The following is a 22,023-nucleotide window of genomic DNA, read 5'->3' on the forward strand; positions in this document are numbered from 1 at the left end:
AATATAACTCTGTATTATGAAATGTCATTGAATACTGAATGGGTATGTAAGTGTGATTCACTGTAGAAAAATATCCTAAGCAGAGGAAAAGGAGATTAAATGTAAATCATGACGGCCTTCTAAATATCTTTCTTTTCAAACGTGTAGCAAATTAAGTACTGGAGCGAAAATCTTCTCTGTTTCAAATCTATTATGAAATCATAAAAAATAACTAAAAAGTCATACAGACTGATTTTTTTTTTAAATTATGTAATTTTTTTGAAAAAAATATTTTTTATTTTGCAAATATGATCAATAGTTTCTAGATAATTATTCAGGAACGTTTTTTGTATCTTGCATTTTCATTTGGTTGCTAAAACTAGCACTTTAGATAAGCATGTTAGGAGAATTTACGCTCAGGCAAGGATGCCATTTTACTGCTGTAGATGTATGGTGGGACAAGCGGTATCCCACTATGTCATGAATTACCTATATATATATATATATATATATTGTGCATGAAATAACATTGTATTAGTGCCAGTTATCTATGTGTAAAGTTAGTTTTAACCTCAAAGGGTTTATAGGACTAAAAAGGTAAATATGGTTTTGTTACAAAATGAATATCAGTTTAAATATCTTCAGTTTATGGAGTTTTCTTCCAGTAATAATGTTACTATTGTCTTAATCATTTATAGTCTTCTGAAAATTATTATTTAATATAATAGTAATAATATAGATTATTGTATTTTTTTTCCCATGTCTCCATAGTTATTATTGATATAAAGCAGTATAAATCTCATTTATAACAATGAAACTGACTTCACAGGTTTCAAAAAATATCAGTAGTGCAATTTTACCTGTACATTCAATGTCTTGTTGTATAAACAAATTGTAAATAATAACAGCCATATAGTGTTTTCCGAACGAGCCTGGTAACATAATTATATATGTAAGAAATGTAAAGAATATGTAAAAGATTAAATTATCAGCGTAAATTAATTTCCCTTCTCTATTCTAAAAATAGTAACCTCTCTCTGCACTGTGTCATTTCTAGATTAATCCATGTCATATGACTCTTACATAATTCTGGTGATGTAAATGGAACTAAAACTCAAGCAGCCAATAGTAATTTTACAGCAATATTAACTATCCAATCAAAATGCATCGAGAACCAAAACTAACTCAGTCTGAATTAAGATTTCACCCTGAACATAACTCACTTGCTTTCTACACTTTGGCATAGCTGCACTGCAGTCTGTCCGCTCCTTCTACCTTTCTGCAAATTTATCTAAAATCTTAATCTTTTTGGGATAGGCACAATTAATGTACCAACTTGTTTGTGGCTGCAACATGTTGCTGAAATAAAAAATGAAGATTTAATCTGCCTTCACCTCTAATTTCCTATTCATTATGGATAAGCAATTCTACGCCATCCAAAATTTCTGCTTCATTACTTCTAAGTTTGTTTTTATCACAACACAATTGAGTCAAGAGATTCAAGAGATATAATTTCCTTGGTGCGTGTCACATTCTACAAAACTTGTAAATGGTAGTTAATGATTTTTATTCATTTTCCCCATCCAAGAATTTTATACACTGAGCTTAATGGTAATTTGTTTTCTGTATTTTGCCTAATAGAAAATATTCTATATTCTTATATTGGTCCTGAAGATAAAAGATCACATTTCTGTCTTTTTTGTAATAATTGTGGAATTATAACAGGTAAAAACAGAATTATAACTTGCTAATTGCTAGTTATTATTTAGTTTAAACTATAGATTTTTGTCTCCTGAATAATAAAAAAGCATTCTTACTTCTATCAGTCATTGAAGCAACTTTCTTGGTATTTATTCTGTTATCAGTTTCCTACATCTCCTGACATAGTGCAGGTTTGTGTTAATAATTAGCTAATATTTCCAAATATTCATATCTTTTATAATTTTTTTAAGAAGTGGGAGTTGTGATTTATTGAATTATTATTATTTATTATTTTTTAATTTATTTAAAGCGGCATAGAAATGGCATTTCCAGTTTATTCTCACTTCCACCCAAAAAAACTAAATGTGATTCTGTGATAAATCTGATATAGGGAAATTTTCTTTAATAATAAAGGCCTTTGAAAAGTATCCTTAGTAGTCAGTTTATAATAGCTAATTACTTTGTATCAAAATTTAATATTTTAAAACTAAAAACTGCTTTAAAAAATATTTTTTTGAATGTTCTTTTCAAAAAAGCCAAAAGCATTAATTTTGTATACTATTTATGGAATTTGGAAATTTGGTTCTAGTTATTTTTAAAATGTGATGTGCACTTTCCTCATTAATACTGATGTATTATATAAGCAAGTCGTTTGATGTTGTAGCTGTTCAGAAACCAGCAAGACCACCTCCTCCAACAACCAGTGCAACTACAAGTGCACCTTCTTCACAGACTTGGAGTTATCCTCCAGCAACACCAGATGCTGCCTCTCAACAACAGCCACAACAGCCACTGCCTTATCCTGCATATACTGGTTATCCCTATCCTTATCCTCCAGGTCCTAATGTATACAATCCATATGGCCAGATTGTAATGCCACCATATCCACCAGGTAAATATATTTTTTAAATTCATATGAAGGAATAAAAGTTACAAATATGGATCATATCAGATTTACAAATACTTAGTCATAATGTTAAAAAAAATTCTGTTAGGAAGTTTCTTTAGATTGCTGATGTTTAAACTGTCCTACTACTCTATTTTAAAATATCCAATGTGGACACCACTTGACTTCCTTGTATGGTTTATTAAATTATGAAAATTTTTTGCTGCAGTTCATTTGAACTTATTTTCTCAAATTTCATTAGGGGTATATTTCTCAAGGCAAAAACATATAAAAACTCAAAGCATCTTCATAAAAATTGTGTACAGAAAAATATAAAACAAGTACAGTTAAAAAAGAAAAAATTTTTTACAATTAAAATAGAGTTTCTATGCAAAAACAAGCAATTTGGCCAGCAAGCAGGAATACAGATTCTTTTGTGCATAAAATTGAAAGTTTACTTTTGGTCGCAGTTGGCAAAAAAACACTGAAGTTGGTGCACAAATTGACTTAATTCACTATTTTATTAAGAGTTTCAAATGTAAACAAATGGGTTAGGCTTAACACCACTTTAACATTTTAACTATTGATAATTCTACAACTATTGCATGCAGATTAACTAAAGGCATAAAAAAACTTAACCAGAACATAAAAGCAGTGTAATTCAATCCCTATTAAAGCAAAAAATGTACAATTTACCAACAGATAAGAATAAAAAAAACTGAGCTCACTAAGCCAGGTAAGAGTAAGTATATATTTATGTATGTTTGGTGCGGATTGCAGCCAAAAAAGGAGGGACACGACTACATGTTATAGCAATCCCATATAACATTCTAAGGCTACTCATTTTTGAGTCAAGTGAGATACATACATTGATAAGGATGAGAATGAGAAATTAGCATAAAAGTGGAATAAGGCAACAGAAAGGACCAGAAAACCAATCAGTAAATAGACTTGGGACCAGTACATTAGGGCATGTGCATACATAGCACATGACTAAGGAGGAAGAGAGTGTTGGAAGGGTATAAAGCACTCAGGTGGTGTACGATCAGCTACTGCTCTGTGTAAAGTGATTTCAAATATGTCAAGTTGTTACTACCATGTGATATGGCCAATAGACAATCCAGGAGACATCATCTGGATGACTTTACCCCAGTTCATGTCAGTGGGAAGTTAGAAGAAAGTCGAAGTGTGACATGTGTGGCGTAGGAGTTCAGGTCATTCACTGCATCGGTTCACTAACCCAGAGAGTATTTCAAGCGACAGGAGCACCTATTTGAGCATTTTGCAATGGTTATCTATGAACAACAACGGCAGTGGGCAATTGTATATTTCCCTTCTAATCAAAAGAGGCAATTGGCAGACAGCAGGAAATATAGCATGATACACAAAAACTACTGATATATACTACTTAATATCACATTTTTAACTTGGCCAGGAGGTTGCGCAAACATGGTGTGTATGCGTGATGACCAGTACGGTATATGCTGATAACACCTGTTTATTACAGATGCCAATTTATGCAGTGTTGAGAACACAAGAACTGGAGACAACAGGAGTGAGGACGAGTGCTATTTATGGATGAAGTTCAGTTTAGCCTGATGAGTGATTCTAGAAATAATACAGGTCTGGCGAGAGAAAAGGAAACACACAGTCACTCCTCAAACATCATAAAAAAAGAGACCATTTAGAAGTTGCCAGAGTTTTCGTTTGGAGTGGTATCATACTTGGTAGCCATATTGATCTCCATTTCTTCCAAGGAGGTTTAGTCACTGGTGTCTGCTACTGTACTAAGGTTCCTGAAGTTCTGTTTAAAGGTGCTGTGGATCCTGACATCCTCTTTGTGGATTACAATACTACACTTCATCATATAGCAGCTATCTCGGAGATCTTCGAAAGTGAAACTATTCAACTCATGAATTGACTTGCAAAATCCACAGACATAGATCTCGTAGAATACAACTGGGAACCTACTTAAGAGATGCTTGCACACGATCAACTGCCAGCAATGATTTCGCAGCTGAAATTTGCACTACAAGAGGAATGGGGAGTGTGATTTCGCAGCTGAAATTTGCACTACAAGAGGAATGGGGAGCGATGCCTCAACAGCTCATTGACAACCTTGTCCTCAGGAGAGATCATATTTCCTTATAAAGACTGTATTTTCTTAAAAGCCTTCCGTTAGACATTTTTGTCTTCTCTCCAGTCGTGCTGAGCTACTTTTTCAATAAAAAGCCCTTCTAAACTTCTGATTTCATGTTTGAATGGCTTTGCTCACTTGTCTCGTATTTTCACATCTGAGTTCACTAAGCCAGGTAAGTATTACTAAGCCAGATAAGTACTCACTAAGCCAGATAAGTCTTGGGTATTTTATGGCATAATATTTGTCAATGGAGAATTCTGCACAACATTACAATCGAAAAACAGGCTCGTCCTTAAATTTTGCACACGTACAGACATCAAGAAAAAAGTCACTTTTTAAATCAATTTTACAATACATTTTGGATAAAATGTGTTGTTTATTCTATCTGTAAATACAGATGCCATGCAGAAACATCATTCAAAGGGATTCAAGAGTGGTCAAATAAATATTTTCATTAAAATATTATACCTGAAATATTTTGCGATTACAATCCTTCCTTTACCTTCATACAAGGGGGGGGGGAAACCCAGAAAACTGACCATAAAAATAGAATTTAATTATTTTCTTACTTTTGCTGTCAAATTTAATTTTAATGGCTTATTTATTTCTTGAAAGCATGAAAAACTTCTGAATTCTGATGTACATTTTTTGAGAATCATTAACAACGTTGAAGAATAATTGAAGTTTTGATTATGTAAAGAATTAGTCAATCTGATTGAATAATCTGTAATCTTACTTTTTTGAAAGGAGAAAACAATTTTAGAAAATATAACCATTTTAATATTCCATCTTCCTATGGCATTTTAAGATTAAGTTTTTATACATTTTATCACCATGTATTGAAATGATTCTGGCTGTATATTGACAAAAAGCATTAAATATGAGTATATTTATTTATGCATACACTGTCTGAAATTATTAAAATTGAATGTCATTTTTCTTCATGATGTTAGAATCTAGATCAGAAATAACTGCAGTGTTGAGCACTAATAATAAAATTTTGCACTAAGTGATAAAAACAATATCTCTTAACAGTGATGTCAATTCAACTAGTTTTGTGAGACAGAGAATTAATCATATTCATGAAAATGTTCCTGCTAACTGCAAGATGCATCTGTCTAAATGAGAGTTTTAGAACATTAAGATAAGAACATTTAGCCTTGCTTTGTCTGAAACTATGTATGCCTTTTATATGCTATGTCACATTTTAGTTACTTTGATTCATCAAGAAAGAAAATGTTAGAGGTATTACAAAATCATTGTTGCACTGGTGGTAGACGTATTGCAGGCTACTTGACAAGCTTTGGTATTGCTCATAAATTAAGAATTATAATGTTAAGTAAGACATTATTAGGAAGTTAGTGTCTAAACATGGTGTCTCATAACTTTAATGACTATAAACTGTTTGACATTGGCCTTCAGATTGGAATTTGTGATGCACTTTTATTAGATTTTTACCTTTATGTGGGCAACTACATACTCTTTTTCCATTATTAATCAGTATGACATGAAGAAGTACACTATCTTTTAGCTTGCAACAACTGCACTTTAGGTATGAAAATCCATGTCTTAAGGAATTTAGTATGAAACAGAAAATATAGATTAAGATAGTGTGTATATACTTTAAAAGAAAATTGTTAAAATTTTTTATTCTACATGTAGCAAAATTTAAACTTGTGGTTTAAAAAAAAAAAAAAAAAAAAAAAAAAAGGAAATGCTGCAAGTAAATGAATAATATTCTTTTTCTAACATAAATTCTGATTTTAATGTGATGATTATCAACCTTAATTTTTTTTAATTTTGCTTTATCTGAAATAATATCCTTGGGAGCTTTGCTTGGCTGTAGTGTAAATTTGATTCCAGTTCATAGGATTTATTACCTATAGTAGGCTTTCTTACATTTATAAAATAGTTAGAAATAAAACGATTTATTTACGATTGATATAAAAAAATTTTTTTTGAAGTGTATACCTCAAATTTCGCAAAATTACATCTGTTGTAATTTACTTTTTAATAAATGATAGTTTTTACATACCTTTGTAAATTGTTAAATATTCTACAATTCATAGCTAATGTTTGAAAAGGTTTTAAATTAGTTCTTATAAAGAACTACCTAATTAATAAGCTATAATATAATGAATTACTTTTTATTAAATATTAAGATGGAATAAAGCTTATTTCTGACAAACATTCTTATACAAATTTTTTCTCTCATCCCATTTTTCTTTTCAAATTATAATTTTTTTCCCTTCTAATGACAGATGAACATTTCCTGTAAGAAGCTTCATTAATTCATTATAATTTTATACACTTGATCTGTTAATAATATAGCTTTTCTTTTTGGATTATTATTTGTAATAGAATGACTATTTTAGATTTACATGATTAACTAAATTAATTACAATATTTAATGACCTAAACATGAAAGCTTTTTCGCAGGTATAGATTAAAATTACATTTCATTCATATTCAAGTGGTACAATGATCAAGAAATTGTTCTTATTGTGGAACAATTCTTTGAAGAGTAATATTTTTTGTGTGAAATTAATTGTATTTGTAATATGATATAAACGCATTTATGTTATTCAATAATTTAAAACATTAATTTCTCTGTTATTAGCTCCTGGTTATCAAGGACAACCACCACTCCAACAGCAACAACAAGCAACATATGCTACATATCCTCCAACTTCAAATTATCCTTACCCCCAACAGCCTTACAGGCCATGGCCACAATAGTTGACATGCAGAACTCTCTGCCTTGAAATGTGATTGATTACTTACATTGTTATAAAATTATCTTACAATTTATGCAAGTGCACAATATAAGGCTAAAAAATATGAATTTGAAATTAAAATTTTATGAAATGATTCCACTTTAGTTAATTCATTTACTTTAACATTTTTATATCAGAAGTATTAAAATGTTATATTACTCTAATGCAAATTGACCATACAATTTAATATGTGAGTTTCTGCATATGGCCTTCCTTTATAATGTTGCTTATGCATATATGTATGTGCGATATGTAAATTTCCATATAGTGTTGATGCTATTAAATTTGATTGTATAAAATAAAGTAATTTATTTCTAAGTTGTTTTAGTTTCATAAAATATGCTTAACATGAGATATAAACTTTATTTTTTACAATATATGCTTCAAAACAATTTGAAAATAAAACAGTTGGAAACAATTTTTTAAAATTTTCCAATTTTATTCATCCTTTATTTTTCCTGTTTCCACTACCTCGAGGATTCTCTGAAAAAAAAAAAAAAAATGTTTCATACATAATACATATCATAATTTATATCTCACTGTAATGCAGAAAATATTAGTCTTAAATATAAATTTTTGCATTGTTAATAATGGTATTAATTTATTAAAACACCATGAGAACCAGAATATTAAGGTAATAAATATTTTAGAAGAGGAGTGGGTGTAAGTGAAAATTACTATATAAAGTTAAATTCAAGGTGCAAGCATTTACAAATAATTTAAATTATTTTTTATAACTAAAGGATAAAAAATAGCACAAAATCTTAACAAGACTCCCAATTTTGAATTTACATTTTTCTGAAAAATTTTTTTATGAATCTGCTTATCTAGAGGTAGCATTAAAAAAGTTGTAAAATTAACAAGATTTGCCACTATTTAGCAACTTTTCATGAAGTTCTAAAAATCTGGATGGTTGTCAAACTGATCAATTCACATAACAGAAATATAATCAATGGAGGTAAAAAGTAAACATATTTTGGATGTTGATGGACTAATGAATAATGAAAACTGATGAAATAAAAAAAAGCTAGAATACAAGAAATTCTGAAAGTTGTGTATCTTACTATATAGATGGCTCATATGTCATTTTAGCATAATACAAATAGTACACACTTTACAGAATAATACAGACTTTGAATTTAATGTATAGCAGAGATGAGATGTTTTGAAAAATGATCAAAGCTAAAATTATCAACAATACAATTAATGAACTCAACTGACTTAAAAGTTTCAAAAATGCATGCCCACTAGTGGCCAAGTGATAAAACTTCTAATAGTTCAATGAGGCTACAAATCTAGGCAAACGGGTTGGCTGTATAGGGGTTTTCATGGTTTTTTTCGTGTAACAGGAACACATATCAGTTTTCCTTAACGTTCATTTCTTTTTATAAATTATCATAATTTTTTGATGATCACTAGACTTCTAAAACTTTTGCTGATTATTTTTCACCAGCCTAAATTTATTTCAGTGCATTGCAAGCTAGTGGGGACTGTAATTATGTCAAAATTTTACTGCCTTTTCTTGTAATCTTGTGGTATATAACTGAGGTTTTCATTTTGTTTGGATTCATTATTTTATGAAACATCTGACTTCAGTATCATTCACTTTCAAAATTTTTCTCATTCATTTTCACACTGAAGTCTCTTCAATAAGTCTGTTGAGTCAAGAGTTTCTTCTATTTCTTCAACAACTGCAATTTCCTCTAAACTTTCATATTCTTTTAAAATCTTAAAAATCCAATTTCTTTAATTTAAAATGTCTGGCTGTGCAACCATGAAAAACAGCATCCAGAGCACTTATGTGTATCAGTAATACCACATAAAGATATAATTTACAATTACAATTCTAATCCAGTCCCTAATTTTTAAGACTTTAGCTACTGCAAGTTATTTGCAGCTTGAAAAAATAAATATTTACCCCCCTCCCCAAAAAAAGTCCTTAATGAAAGTGTGTCTTATGTGACTAAAATCTTTATTTTTCATTTCAACTATTGGAATTTAACAATTTTATCTACATAGTGCTTTTTTTTTATTTAAGTTAATAGAATTGAGTGTATTTTTTCTTTATACACTGCTCGACATTGAAAATGCAACACCAAGAAGGAGTGGTCAGAAAGTTATGCAAATTTTAGAGTAGATGCACGTCACTGAGTTATGCAAATGATGTGAAATGTGCAGCTTTCCAATGCACTTGAAGTAAGATATAAGGGAAGGAACGTGCAGAATGGGCAATATTCATGTCATTATTTCAGCCAGACGAATTATCGAAGAAAGTTGGTTTTTGTCCCGGAGGATACGTGTAATAGGAGAGAATGCCAGGCCGCCGTCAACGAAGACACTTCCAGCAGATAGACGATTTTATGAGGGGTATGTTGACTGAGAAGGGCGAGTTGGTCTTTACATCAAATCGCAGCTGATACCCACATGGATGCCAGCACGGTGCATTGGCTATGGCGAACATGGTTGGAACAAGGATATGTGGGAAGAAGGAGGGTGCAGGCGCAGCCAGAGTGATGTCAGCACGCATGGATCATCGACTCATCCTCCGATAAGCTGTGGCGGTCTCGCAAGTCACTTGTACCGCGATTCTGCAGCATGTGCAAGATATCCTGGATGTTCCTGTGTCGACCAGAACCATTTCCTGTCGATTGGTTGAACGTGGCCTGCACTCACGGCGTTTTTTGCTTTCATTCTTTAGAATTTAATATTTAAAGACAGATCATATTTTTCCAAAATTTCTAAATTGTATTAAAAATCTGATTCTTTAAGAAGTTCTTATTATAACTTCTTAAAAATTTAATTTTATTTCTTAATTTAACACCTTCTTCACCCTCTTTCAAAATAGAAATATTTCAAAAAAATATTCTTTGGCTTGCCATGTTTATAATAACTATATTTCTTAATACCTTTTCCCCCCCTCATTCTAAACAGAAATTCTGTAAAAAAAATTCTGTTTGGCTTGGAATATTTTTTTTAACAGTTTAGCTTTTAATACTGTTTTCTGTTCTCCATTCCTTTTTTCCTTAATTGCTTTCCTTCCAGAAAAAGAGCTAAATTATTTTGATAACTGGATAAAAGAAAAACTGTTTTAGTACTATATTAAAATATAGGACATTTACCTATTTTATTATCTTGTCATATAACGAAATGTTTCGTTTTGAATTAAAAGATTTTATAAATCAACAGAATCATACACTCCAAATTAGTTAACTACAATCTTCGTTTCCAAATTAGCGATTTGTTGCTTAATCTATAAGACTGAACAAATAGTTATGGGTACAAACGTCAGTAGCTGGGAAACGTGGTTATGGAAACTAAATTACAGGAAATAAATATTTATACTAAGTAATATTAGTTATACAAAACGGCATTCTCTTTCACCATTATTACTTTATTGACAAATTACAATTTTATGAGATTTTTAAGCTATAACTTTAAAATAACTGTCTTACACTGCACAGCTTCAGTATATTTAAATAATTGTATTATGGTAAAAATATCGCATAATTTGTTTCACTTGATGATTAATGTGAATCATTTGTTTTAAATATTTCAGCATTTCCCAAATGCATTTTCCTGTTCTCTAAACAAATAGAGTATTATGCAAAAGCATAACAAATTTGCATGAATTAATTATTCCAGTTCATAAAACCATTATTGTTACCAAAGCTGACTTACAGAAAATCTGTATTACTCACTTCTGGGAATATACACAATACTATAACCTTCACAGCAATGCTTAAATACTATTCGTAGCTCATATGGTAAACTGAATTTCATTTAGTTCACTTGGCTGTTTATGCGTTAAAATACATAAGCTCCTTTATCTAATCAAAACATATGGAGAGTAAACACTTATTGTATACTGACTTCAATGATAGCAGTAATAATTAATATATAATAATTGAAAATAAAATTTAAAAATTATTATTAAGAATGAAGCGATTATCGATGAGAAAAATACCAGAGATGCATGAACTTTATAGAAGCACGAGAAAAATCAATGAAGATTTTTTGCTATTCACAAATTTCTACAAACAGACAATGAAATCAGGGCATTTGGAATAATTTTAATACAATTTTTCAGAGCAAAGATGAGGATTCGGAAAATGTGTTTTGATGTAAATATGAGGTAACATGAAATATAGGCATTCATGCTATCCTTCTTTCCTTCTCTTTTCCTTCTTTCTATCCTTCTCCTAAACACGTTTCAGTTTTTTATTTAATTTAAATAATATGAAGATATCATGTTTTACAATGCATACTTTCAAAAAGTTATTAATGTAATCTACATGAATCTGTACAACACAGAGCCGTACCATTTTTGAGTGAATCAGGCATTTGAAAATAATGGGGCACATGTACTGTATGTACAATAATTTGGAACGTGATAAAAATGTTTAGGAGAAGTAGTTATCAGATTAGTTTCAGATATTAAAATCTGATGATAAGACCCTGATGCTTTACTTTCTTTAAAGTATTTCATTTTTCTTTAAACTGGACTTTCTTTAAAGTTTTCATTTGATTTCTTTATTGAAATCAGAAATGATTTCAAACTGTTAAAATGCCCAAAAGGCATCAATACATGTTTTAGCAATGATGTTATAGTTTGTTTACTAGACGAGAATTAAAGAAACAGTTTAGTTAGTATACGTTTAACTGAAGAGAAATAGATTATTTGATGTCTTTAATATAAAAAAATGGAAACACGGTGTGAAATGAAATATGAAAACACGTTTATGCCTTTCATTTTAGAAACTACGCAATTAAAACTGAATTTCAGTTACTTACTGAAGTTCAAATTGAAATTGGCTGTATCTATGAAAATAAAAGTAATTTCACTACTTATTTTTGTATGGATAACTTTACAACTTTTGTTAAAATTAAAAAATAATGAAAAACTCATCCTCTTACATTAAAAGAAATACGTGTTTGTCTCACAGTATAATGCAGCGCAATTATATGGAGTTTTCGGAACCTTTGATTGACTCTCCAGGAATTGGCTTTCTGTTATAAAATTTCGAAACAAATTTATTTGCTTATTTAAATGCGGCAAAGAACTGAGGTCTGTCCCAATAAAAATAATTATATGAAGTTATATTTTACCTTAAAATCAGTTTTTCTTTCCCTGTTTGGCAAAGACTTTGATTCATCAGTGTTTTATAATATGCGAATTTCCACGTTATCACAATGAAATTTTTAAATTCCTTTATGAAAGATTCCTTTCTTAATTTTTCTAAGCTTTTGAAATACGATTTCAGAAATTAGTATCTTTTCAATGTCTATTTCTGCAAATGATACATTAAAGCAAAACTAAATGTGATAAGCTTGGATAATTAAATTAGAGGGTTAGATGTAATTTTTAAGTTTATAATAAATAAAATATCTTGTTTACAGAAGTGATATATATTAATTTAAAATAAAATTATTATTTTGAATAAAGTTTATCAGTGAAGCTTAAATATACATTTTGATTTATAGTAATTTTCATTACATTTATAAAATTGTTTGCAATAGGTTAAATTTTCTTAGAATACAATTTGAAATTCGGTTTCTTTATAACATGAAGTAACTTTTAGAGACAAATTACTATTAATTTATACTCTTTTGTCACAAGTGAAATTTTAACTTCGTTCATATATAAGTAAAGATGAAATGCAATTTCCTTATTTTTATATTGTTATCATTTAAATAATTTATGTATCTATTTAAAAAATTAATACCATAAATATATTATCTTAATCTCTCAAGTAACAAATTCTTTTTGCACAGGTTTTCATGTTTCTCTTAATATATAAAATGAATACGAGTTAGTTTCCTTAGAAAATCTTCCACAAAGGCATCCCTTCTTTTAAGTAGGCAGCCCTCATATGCTTTGCCATATTCAAATAATTTGACCTAAACTAGGGAATATTTTTCTCTAACTAAATCTCTTAATAAGGAAATTGGGTTACTTTAACAATACAAATATATTATACGTAAAAGTTTGACATAATTTGCGAAAAGATCTGATATAATAAATTTTAAAACTAATCTCAGAAATTTACATATAGGAAACATGTAGAAAAGTTCATGTTTTAAAGTAATACACCATTAGTAAAGTTATAATAATTAAAAAATATGTTCTATATAACTAAAACGTGGATTCTAGAATTCTTGCATCACCTATAATGTGGCGCTAAGTAACACGCATGGAAGTAATTAATTATTTTGCGAATAATTTTGAAAAATAGCTGACCACGATGAAAGTACTGCAGTAAAATGCATAAAATAATTTTTTTTTTTCATATTATCTTTAAACACTAAAAAAACAAAAAGTGAATTATATCTACCAAATAAACCTGACTCCCTAAATTAAAATTTCTAAGCAGTGAGACAAAAATAAGATGACTTTTGATAATGGTATTGTTTTGTTTGGCAGGAGCCATATTTACTACTAAAAGGAACACTAAATCAGCTGCATTTCAACTGTGATTTACTAAAGCATTTGGTGTTTACTTCAAAATCACAGTTTCAAATTACTACAGAAAGAGAAAACATCTGACTCCTAATTCTGCAGATTCATTCAGGTCAAAAGTGCATTCTTAGCCCAAATTATATTTCTTTCTTGAAACCCTAGAATAACATTCATGTGCACACCTGCATTGAATAAAACCCACCCTCTTTTCAGAATTATTTTCTCCCTCAAGCATTCCTCCCCACACATAAAGAAAAGGGTGCATGTTATAAGGCAAATATACCTAAAAATGTTTAAAATGTAGTTTGAAATTACAGATTCACGTTATACATTAATGTGCATTCCACACCAGAATATACAGTACTTTGTTGCTATTTAGTTTCAATAATGAATTTTCTTTCTTTTTTGCATTCAAATAAGAAACACAATACCCCATCTAACATCTAGGATTCTATAATCTATTAGATCATTCTGGATTTCGGACTTTTTACTGTATAAATAATAAGAGAAAACAGAATGATACATCAAATTTCACCACAGTAGAATAATTATATTGTGTGGAATTGTGAAAGAAACATCACAAAAGAATGACACTCCAAATCTGATTATCAAAATGGAGAACATGTTAAAAGTAAAGCTAGCCATTCTTCCATTGATTTGCATACTCAATATTTGAAGCAGAGGGTGAAACTAGCAAATGCTATCTTCCTCATGTATGTAATTTTTTATATGAAGGATCCATAAATATATTCAGTTCTTGAAAATTCATACAATGGGATTAGAAGTTCCTAGATTTCATACATTTTAAAGCAATCGAAATGGATCATAGCTCTATAAATGCCCATTGACTAAATACATTGCATTAACTTCTTATACAATTTAATAAGGACACTATATTTAGTGAGTGATCACATATCTTAGTCATAAACATCATGAATTAACTATACACTCAGCAAACTGACAAATTTACTTTTAAATGACTAATCATTCAGTGTCAAAGAAAAATTTTAGAACACTTGTTACATATTTTCTATCATTTGTTTACATCAATTTTGCACCTAATTTTCACCAAATTTGCAATCTATACTTTAAAGTCATATAATTACTTAGGTCAGTGACTTAGTGACTAGTAATGCTTCACTTAAGTCAGTAACTGTTTTCTGCTTACTTGCTTACATAAAAGCAAAATGTTGCTGTAAGTAGAGTAGCACTCAGTACATAATTTACTATTTTTTAAAATTCACAATCTGATATTTTTATTCAATTTGACATATGTAATAATTATTGTACAACATTAATATTTTAATAATTTTTTCACTTTATTTCATGCTTATTCCATAATTAATTAATTACCACATAAAATATATTATACATCATTTGCATAACACAAACCTGCAATATGATGCACCAAACTATAAAACAATTATTTAAAAAATTATACTGAATTCTGGCTGCATTTTTCATATGTTAATTTTTTATACCTCATTTAACTAATCTGAATTGCTATATTTCCTTGCATAGAATACTGTAAAAGCACGAACAATGATTGAAAACAAATATGTTGCTAGCCATTAATAAGTAAAATATATATGAATGAGATCACACGAATAAATGCATGCAAATTAAGATTTCATATGTACTAATTTATTCTCTTATCAGCACGTATATTCAGATGAACAGATTCAAATATATTTTTCTCAAAAATAGTGAGAGTTTGAAGTTGGTAGACCTTTCTTTTTAGTGAAGATTAACTGGTTATAAATTTTATATAGCTGCCAAATTTGAAATCTGAAATTCATGTGAAAACTGGAAGGTTATCTTAATAAAAAATAAAAAAATAGCTTAATATTTATTTGTTTACCTTATTAAACATTTCTTTCAAGTTACTTTGTTTTTTGTGCTAATACTTTTTCTTTAATTCTGTAGACAGAGATAATCTCTTGTTTAGTTACATTGTTGAAGTCCTGCATTCTCTGTCACTTTCTTAACTATCGATAGTGGTATTTTCTGGATCTAGAACAATACTACAGATTTCTCCATTCATTAATTGATTGATGATTGAGAAGCATTGTCATCACAATGAGAAACTTCTTTTATATCATCTTCATTTACTACAGCTTCTCCACATTTCTTTACAAAAGCCATTAACTGGAAAATTTCACCTTTGTTTTCCGATGTCCGAAAACCTTTAAAATTAGCGGCTATCATCATCAAATTTAGCTATCCTTGCATCATGAGCTTGCTGACTAATGACAAGTTGTTCTGTTAAATTTTATCTTGCTTCTATCGCGCACTGAGACAATTAAGCTTGAACTGTATTAGTTTAGTTATTTATTATACTTATTTCTTGCACATGCTTAAGGCTTATCACATAAATAAATGCTTATATCTATTTCTTGCACATGCTTAAGGCTTATCAGATAAATAAATTTCCACATATACTTAAGCCTTATTGAGGTCCAGCGCTAGAAATCTTACTGCCTGATGAAAACTCTGTGGGTCCTAAATTCTGGGACACAGCGCGGCCATACGAGCCCTGGCACTGGTTCTGGGTTTATGCAAATAACAAATCAGTTATTCTTAAATCAAATAGCCCTAAATGTAATCTTTGGGTCTATGAGTATCATCAACAAAATCTATTTTTAGCATATGAAAAGAAATTTTTGGTAAATTGTTCCTTGTCAACATTTTTAGCACATTTAACTTTAATCTGTAATCATAGCCAAGTGTAATGTCATCATAAAAGGTTACCATACTCCTTTATTATTCAAATACTAACATAAAAAAATTGTTAAGGCATTGCCACATGAGTCATTACTCAAGTTGTCATGTTTTGATAAACATGCGATGATGAAAGGAAAGTATAATAAATAATGATTTGCCAGGTTGGCATCAGATGAACAATGTATCTATGTGGAATGTTTCAGTTTGAGATAATGCCAAGATCATATGCATCAACAGAGCCAAATTACTGATCGCACAAATTTATGCTAAAATAATTGTTTCTTCAATAACAAAAATATTTTATTTAGTGTCGAAATAAAATTAAGAATCGGGACTCTCCAGATGTTTTATTATGCGCAGAAGGGAAAATCAAATGCGCATGCGTAAAGCCTACGAGAAAAATTTTGTTGGTGGTTTTGAGGACCGTATTTTAGATCATTCCGGATAATGAACGTCTGGTTTTGGACTTTGTACTGTACATAACAACAAAATAATAATAATAATAATAATAATGAAACTTAAATAAGTTCTTGAAATATGTCTACACATTATTTAGAAGACTTTGCTATAAATATCGAGTTTGGATTTCATTCTTAATGCTTCATAATTTACTACACAATAAATTATAAATATCTATTACATTTAAAAATTTAACAACAGTGCTTTTATTTGTTGCAAATTTAACCTATACATTTACAGAGCATTATTGAAGCTAGTACATGTAGCTGTCTTATCGATATTTTGATCTCCTAAATGTCTCTTGCTCAGGCATGTTTCATTATCAGGTAATGAAAAAAAACTGGGCACCCTTCCTCTTTCTATTCTAATCCCCATGAGATAAAAGAAACAAAAAGCAAAACAAAATAATCTTCACTTCATATTTTTTTTTATTTATAATCCTTTCATTTTGCTTTGACATGAGCATTTATAAGGATTTAATAATTTGCACAACAAAACAGTTTTTGTACTCTTCTTCAACTTATTCCTCACATAGTCATATAGGAAATTCATGTTTATTCTGTAGTTTAACAGGTGAAAGGATGAAACTATGTTGATTACAATGGAATAAGAGGATACAAATTAAAATCTTGGATATTCAGTGACCTAACAAGAGATCAACAGATTAATGAAAAAACAGAAGTTTTAGCAGCTATGGATTGTGGCAATTAGGGCTATATGCCATAAGAGGAATGCATTCATAAAAGATTTTCTAAGAGAAATTGGTTTGCAGAAGAAACAATGAGAAAAGTCTCATGTAAGGTAACCTGGTCACTGGAATTTGGACGCAATGTGGAATTGGACTATCAGTGTTTTGCAATTTTACTCATTCAACCACACATGAACATGTTGTAAGGGATATCTTTGTTGAAGGCTTTTTATGGAAAGTGTCTAGTATTAATATTATGCATACAATCCATGAAAGAAACTATGATGCAAATATTAAAAACAAATTAAGTACCTTTCCATGCTTTATGAAACAAGCAAACATAAACAGGATAAGTATTCAAAGACATCAATCAATCATATAGTATTATTTTTCCAAGTATAACATTTTTTAAAATTACAAATCTAATAATAAATTTTTAATTACTATTTCTGTCAAAGTTTTCTAATGAAAAATTTCATTTTCAATTTAGTTTGATTATTATAAAGAAGAAAAAAAAATTTACCATCTTTCCAGTCATTCCATTGTCTTGCTTTTGCTAATTCAACAGGGTCATCTTTTTCCATAAGCTCTTCTTTTTTAATCTCTTCCTCTTCTTTTGTATTATCATCACCATATAATGCTTTTTCTTGCAAAGACATTCTACAAAGTAATTAATTGAAGATAATAATGGAAAATGTGATGCAAAATTTACCAATGCAAGAAATTAAAAATAAATGAGCCTTTTAAGTTTGCAAAAATTTAATGTATATATATTAAATAAGAAAATCAATTCACATTACAGTGGAAATAATGGAATGTTAAAAAATATAAGTAGTAAAAATTCGTGGAATTTTTCTCATTTCATCAACTCTTTTTTTTCCCCAAACAAATGAACCCAACTTTTTCTAGCATAGACATGAAGTATACTTTTTCCCTCCTCCTTTCCCCCAAAACAACACAAATCCTTCCCCAAAAAGATATAATATTTTTTAAATGTGAGTATAATTTAAAATTTTTTAAATATAAACTATAAAGAAGCCTGAAATAAAAGGCTTTGTAAGTAATACATATTGGGCACATTCTCAGAATGGATATTATACATATTAGGCGAAGTATGAATCTTAAATTTTCGTGAACCTGAATTTTAAAAAGTTTTGCTCAAATTAATTCAAGAAGAGAGGAAAAACTTAAAGAGTTTTTAAAGCAAAATTTAAAAACCATGCTTAAAGAAAAACAAAGTTAAGAACATAGTTTCTAAAAATACTCTTACATTTATTTGCAATCTAGTAGTGAAATTTAGTAAATGAAGCACATAATTAAAACTTTTGAATTTCAATGTTGATGTTTCTGATAACAATTTATATTAATACAATATAATTTATTTGATAAAAAAAAGATAGTCTAAATTTTCAATTTCTAGATTTATTAGGAGCAGGTTATATATGCTCAGAATTTATCAAAATGATTAAAAACGTAGCTTTGAGAAAACTCATTCCAATTAAGAAGTGATATTGCTGATCAAGATACTATTCAAATTATAACATTTTTTTAAAATGAATGCACTTCTTATCAATAAAACTTACCTTTTTTGGAGTTAAAACATTTAACTTTTAGGTCAGAATTTGAATACTGAAAAAAGTGCAGAAATTTGAAATGTTCTATCCCTGTTACCTGTAAACAAGATTTTCTAATTACATAATACATACAGTACAAATTCCAAAATTCAGAGGTCTAATATCCGGAATAATCTAATATCCAGACTTCCCCTCCCCCCCCCAAAAAATAAAACCCTCAACCATTACAAAATCTACGAATGGTGCTACATTACATACGTACGTATGTACATATCTTACATAACTCAAAAACGAGTAGCCTCAGAGCATTGAAATTTTGTATATAGGTCTGCTATAACATGTAAATGTGCATCGCGTATTTTGGTTGCAATCGGCTGCACCAAAAGTACATAAATATATATATGTATATATATATATCCACTCTGTTATTTAGCTCAATGATTTCAGTTTCTTTATTCTTGTATATTTGTAAAGTCTACATTTTTTGCTTTAAAAATGATTGAATTGTGTTGTTCTTATCTTTTGGTTAAGGTTTTTATGCCTTTAGTAAATCTGTATGCAATACTTGTTGAATTATCAGCAATGTAAAAGTTATTTAAGTGCGGCTAAGCCTAATTATTTTTGGCATGGCGGCCATGTTTGTTTACATTTGAAACTTGTTAGAATAGCCATTTGTTGCCAATCTATAGAAACTAAGCTTCACAACAACAAAGATAACACTTTCTTTTATTACTGCAAATGAAATCATGCTTAATACATTCTGGAATTTATTCGAGGAAATATGTGTTTAATATTTAGTGTAATAAGTGTTTTAGATATTTTGAGTTTTTATGTATTTTAGCCTTGTAGAGAAGTGAGGACTGAATTAATTGAATGAGAAATATTGAATAGTCTGTGAAACCTGTTTCTTATTTTTTTTTTTTTTCATTTTTTTAAAATTTCTTTTATACATCATTTTAGATTTATTATAATATTTGAATAGAACATGTGGCAAAGATTAGATAAATCTTCAGATGATATAAATTTTGTGTATTCCGAGTTATAAAATGAATGAATGTAATGCTGTTAAGGGAACTTAGTGTAGTGCCAGAGTGTCACTATGGTAAACAAATATAGTGAATTTTAAAGAGTGCATTTATTCTATTGTGCACTATCGACAAAGTAGATTCAATTCAATCCAATAAGTTTAAATGAAATGCAAGAAAAAATGCATATAATTTAATATTCCATACAAGGAAGTCATGTGGTGTACACATCAGATTTTTTTTCCAATAAATAGCATCACCATACAGCACAAAAATCTCTCAGAAAACTCCCAGTTTTCCCATACTTCAAAGTTGACAGCTATGAAATTCGATCAGAATACTACTTATTCCCTGACAAATTACTTATTTACATATTATAGAGTAATACATTTTTCAGTTGCAGCCTTTATTTAATTTATTACATAGACATACATGTAATAGAACTTACCCCTTAACAGCTGATTTTTGCTCTTGTATTGCTTTTTCAAATCTCTGGCGATAAAAATCATCTATAGTCATGACAGGCAAACTTGGATAGCCCATGCCAAATACTTTTTTCTGAATTTCATTTTTAGTTATAATTATTGTCTTTAGTGGCTAAAAATGGAATATTTATTCATTTTTTTTATATTACATAATAATTTTAAAAAGAGAAAGATGGAGAGAAACATCTTTACAGATACAATGTGTAGGATGGGAAAAAGAAAATTATCAATGACAGATTTAAAAAAATTAAAATGCATTTTTCATGTTTTCAAATAATGATTTAAGATATAATATATATTAGATTACGTAAAGCATTGTACAACCACGTTTGTTTTTCAACAAAAAATCAAATTTTCTAAAATGATATGCAAAGTTTTTCTCATAAATGAATCCTACACCTTAAATTATGCATTAATATCAAATGTCATACAAATCACACAAATGATTATGGTTTTATGCACATCTTTTTCAGGCTTAGCATTGAATATGATTAAAACAAACATACATATACACTTTTGTCAAATTTCTAAATTACACACGAATTTTAAAAATTATTTCTACAGCAAGGAAAAAATTTATTCATCTTACTTCTCTTATTTTTCACTAAAAAATATGGAAATTTTGTCCAAAATCTTTGCATATGAACTTAAAGAACTGCAGTACCGTATACATATATAACAAGAGTGTAGTATTGAATGATGGCAAAAGTTTATGCCCTATATCTGGAAAAAAAAAAAAAACATAAGCAGACATATTTGAAAGAGATGTTCTTTTATTACATCAGTCAATATAATCAGCTATCACTTTCAGTCACCATCAATTTCTAGAACTCTTTCCAATGTCTTATAACTTGAGGATTCCTTCATCATAGAATGAGCGGTTTTCTGCAAAGAACACTGTGGATAGTTTTTCACAGCTTTTGCAGATCATCCTTCTTGTCATTCTATTTTAACTTCTTCAGTTTTTATAGCACTGCTTCAGCAAACATATGCTCTCTGCCATTGTCATGATTAATAATAATCCTCTTTGGAGTAACCAAAAGTAGACATCTTTGTGAACTGCAACACAGGGCTCACAGAATTTGTTTATGATGATTTTCTCAGGAGAAGAAAATGATTACTTTGCAA

General features: G+C 29.2%; 2 protein-coding genes across 2 annotated transcripts in view; one reads left to right on the forward strand and one right to left on the reverse strand.

The window, feature by feature from the left end:
* LOC118179278 (programmed cell death 6-interacting protein-like) overlaps window positions 1-7,801 on the forward strand; it is a 117,187-nt gene extending 109,386 nt beyond the window's left edge. Inside the window, exons 16-17 of the mRNA XM_085811905.1 lie at window positions 2,345-2,572; window positions 7,327-7,801. Of these exons, the coding sequence (XP_085668031.1) occupies window positions 2,345-2,572; window positions 7,327-7,445 (347 nt within the window). The 3' untranslated portion in view covers window positions 7,446-7,801. The remainder of the gene's footprint in view (window positions 1-2,344; window positions 2,573-7,326) is intronic.
* Window positions 7,802-7,832: 31 nt separating this feature from the next.
* Window positions 7,833-22,023, reverse strand: part of Tap42 (immunoglobulin binding protein Tap42) — a 61,018-nt gene continuing 46,827 nt past the window's right edge. Inside the window, exons 7-9 of the mRNA XM_035362696.2 lie at window positions 20,859-21,007; window positions 18,335-18,471; window positions 7,833-7,966 (exon numbers count right to left, since the gene is read on the reverse strand). Of these exons, the coding sequence (XP_035218587.1) occupies window positions 7,926-7,966; window positions 18,335-18,471; window positions 20,859-21,007 (327 nt within the window). The 3' untranslated portion in view covers window positions 7,833-7,925. The remainder of the gene's footprint in view (window positions 7,967-18,334; window positions 18,472-20,858; window positions 21,008-22,023) is intronic.

This window comes from Stegodyphus dumicola, chromosome 2, assembly GCF_044657685.1.
Source record: "Stegodyphus dumicola isolate Sdum_Otavi_A_Nest chromosome 2, ASM4465768v1".
Lineage (NCBI taxonomy): Eukaryota > Metazoa > Arthropoda > Arachnida > Araneae > Eresidae > Stegodyphus > Stegodyphus dumicola.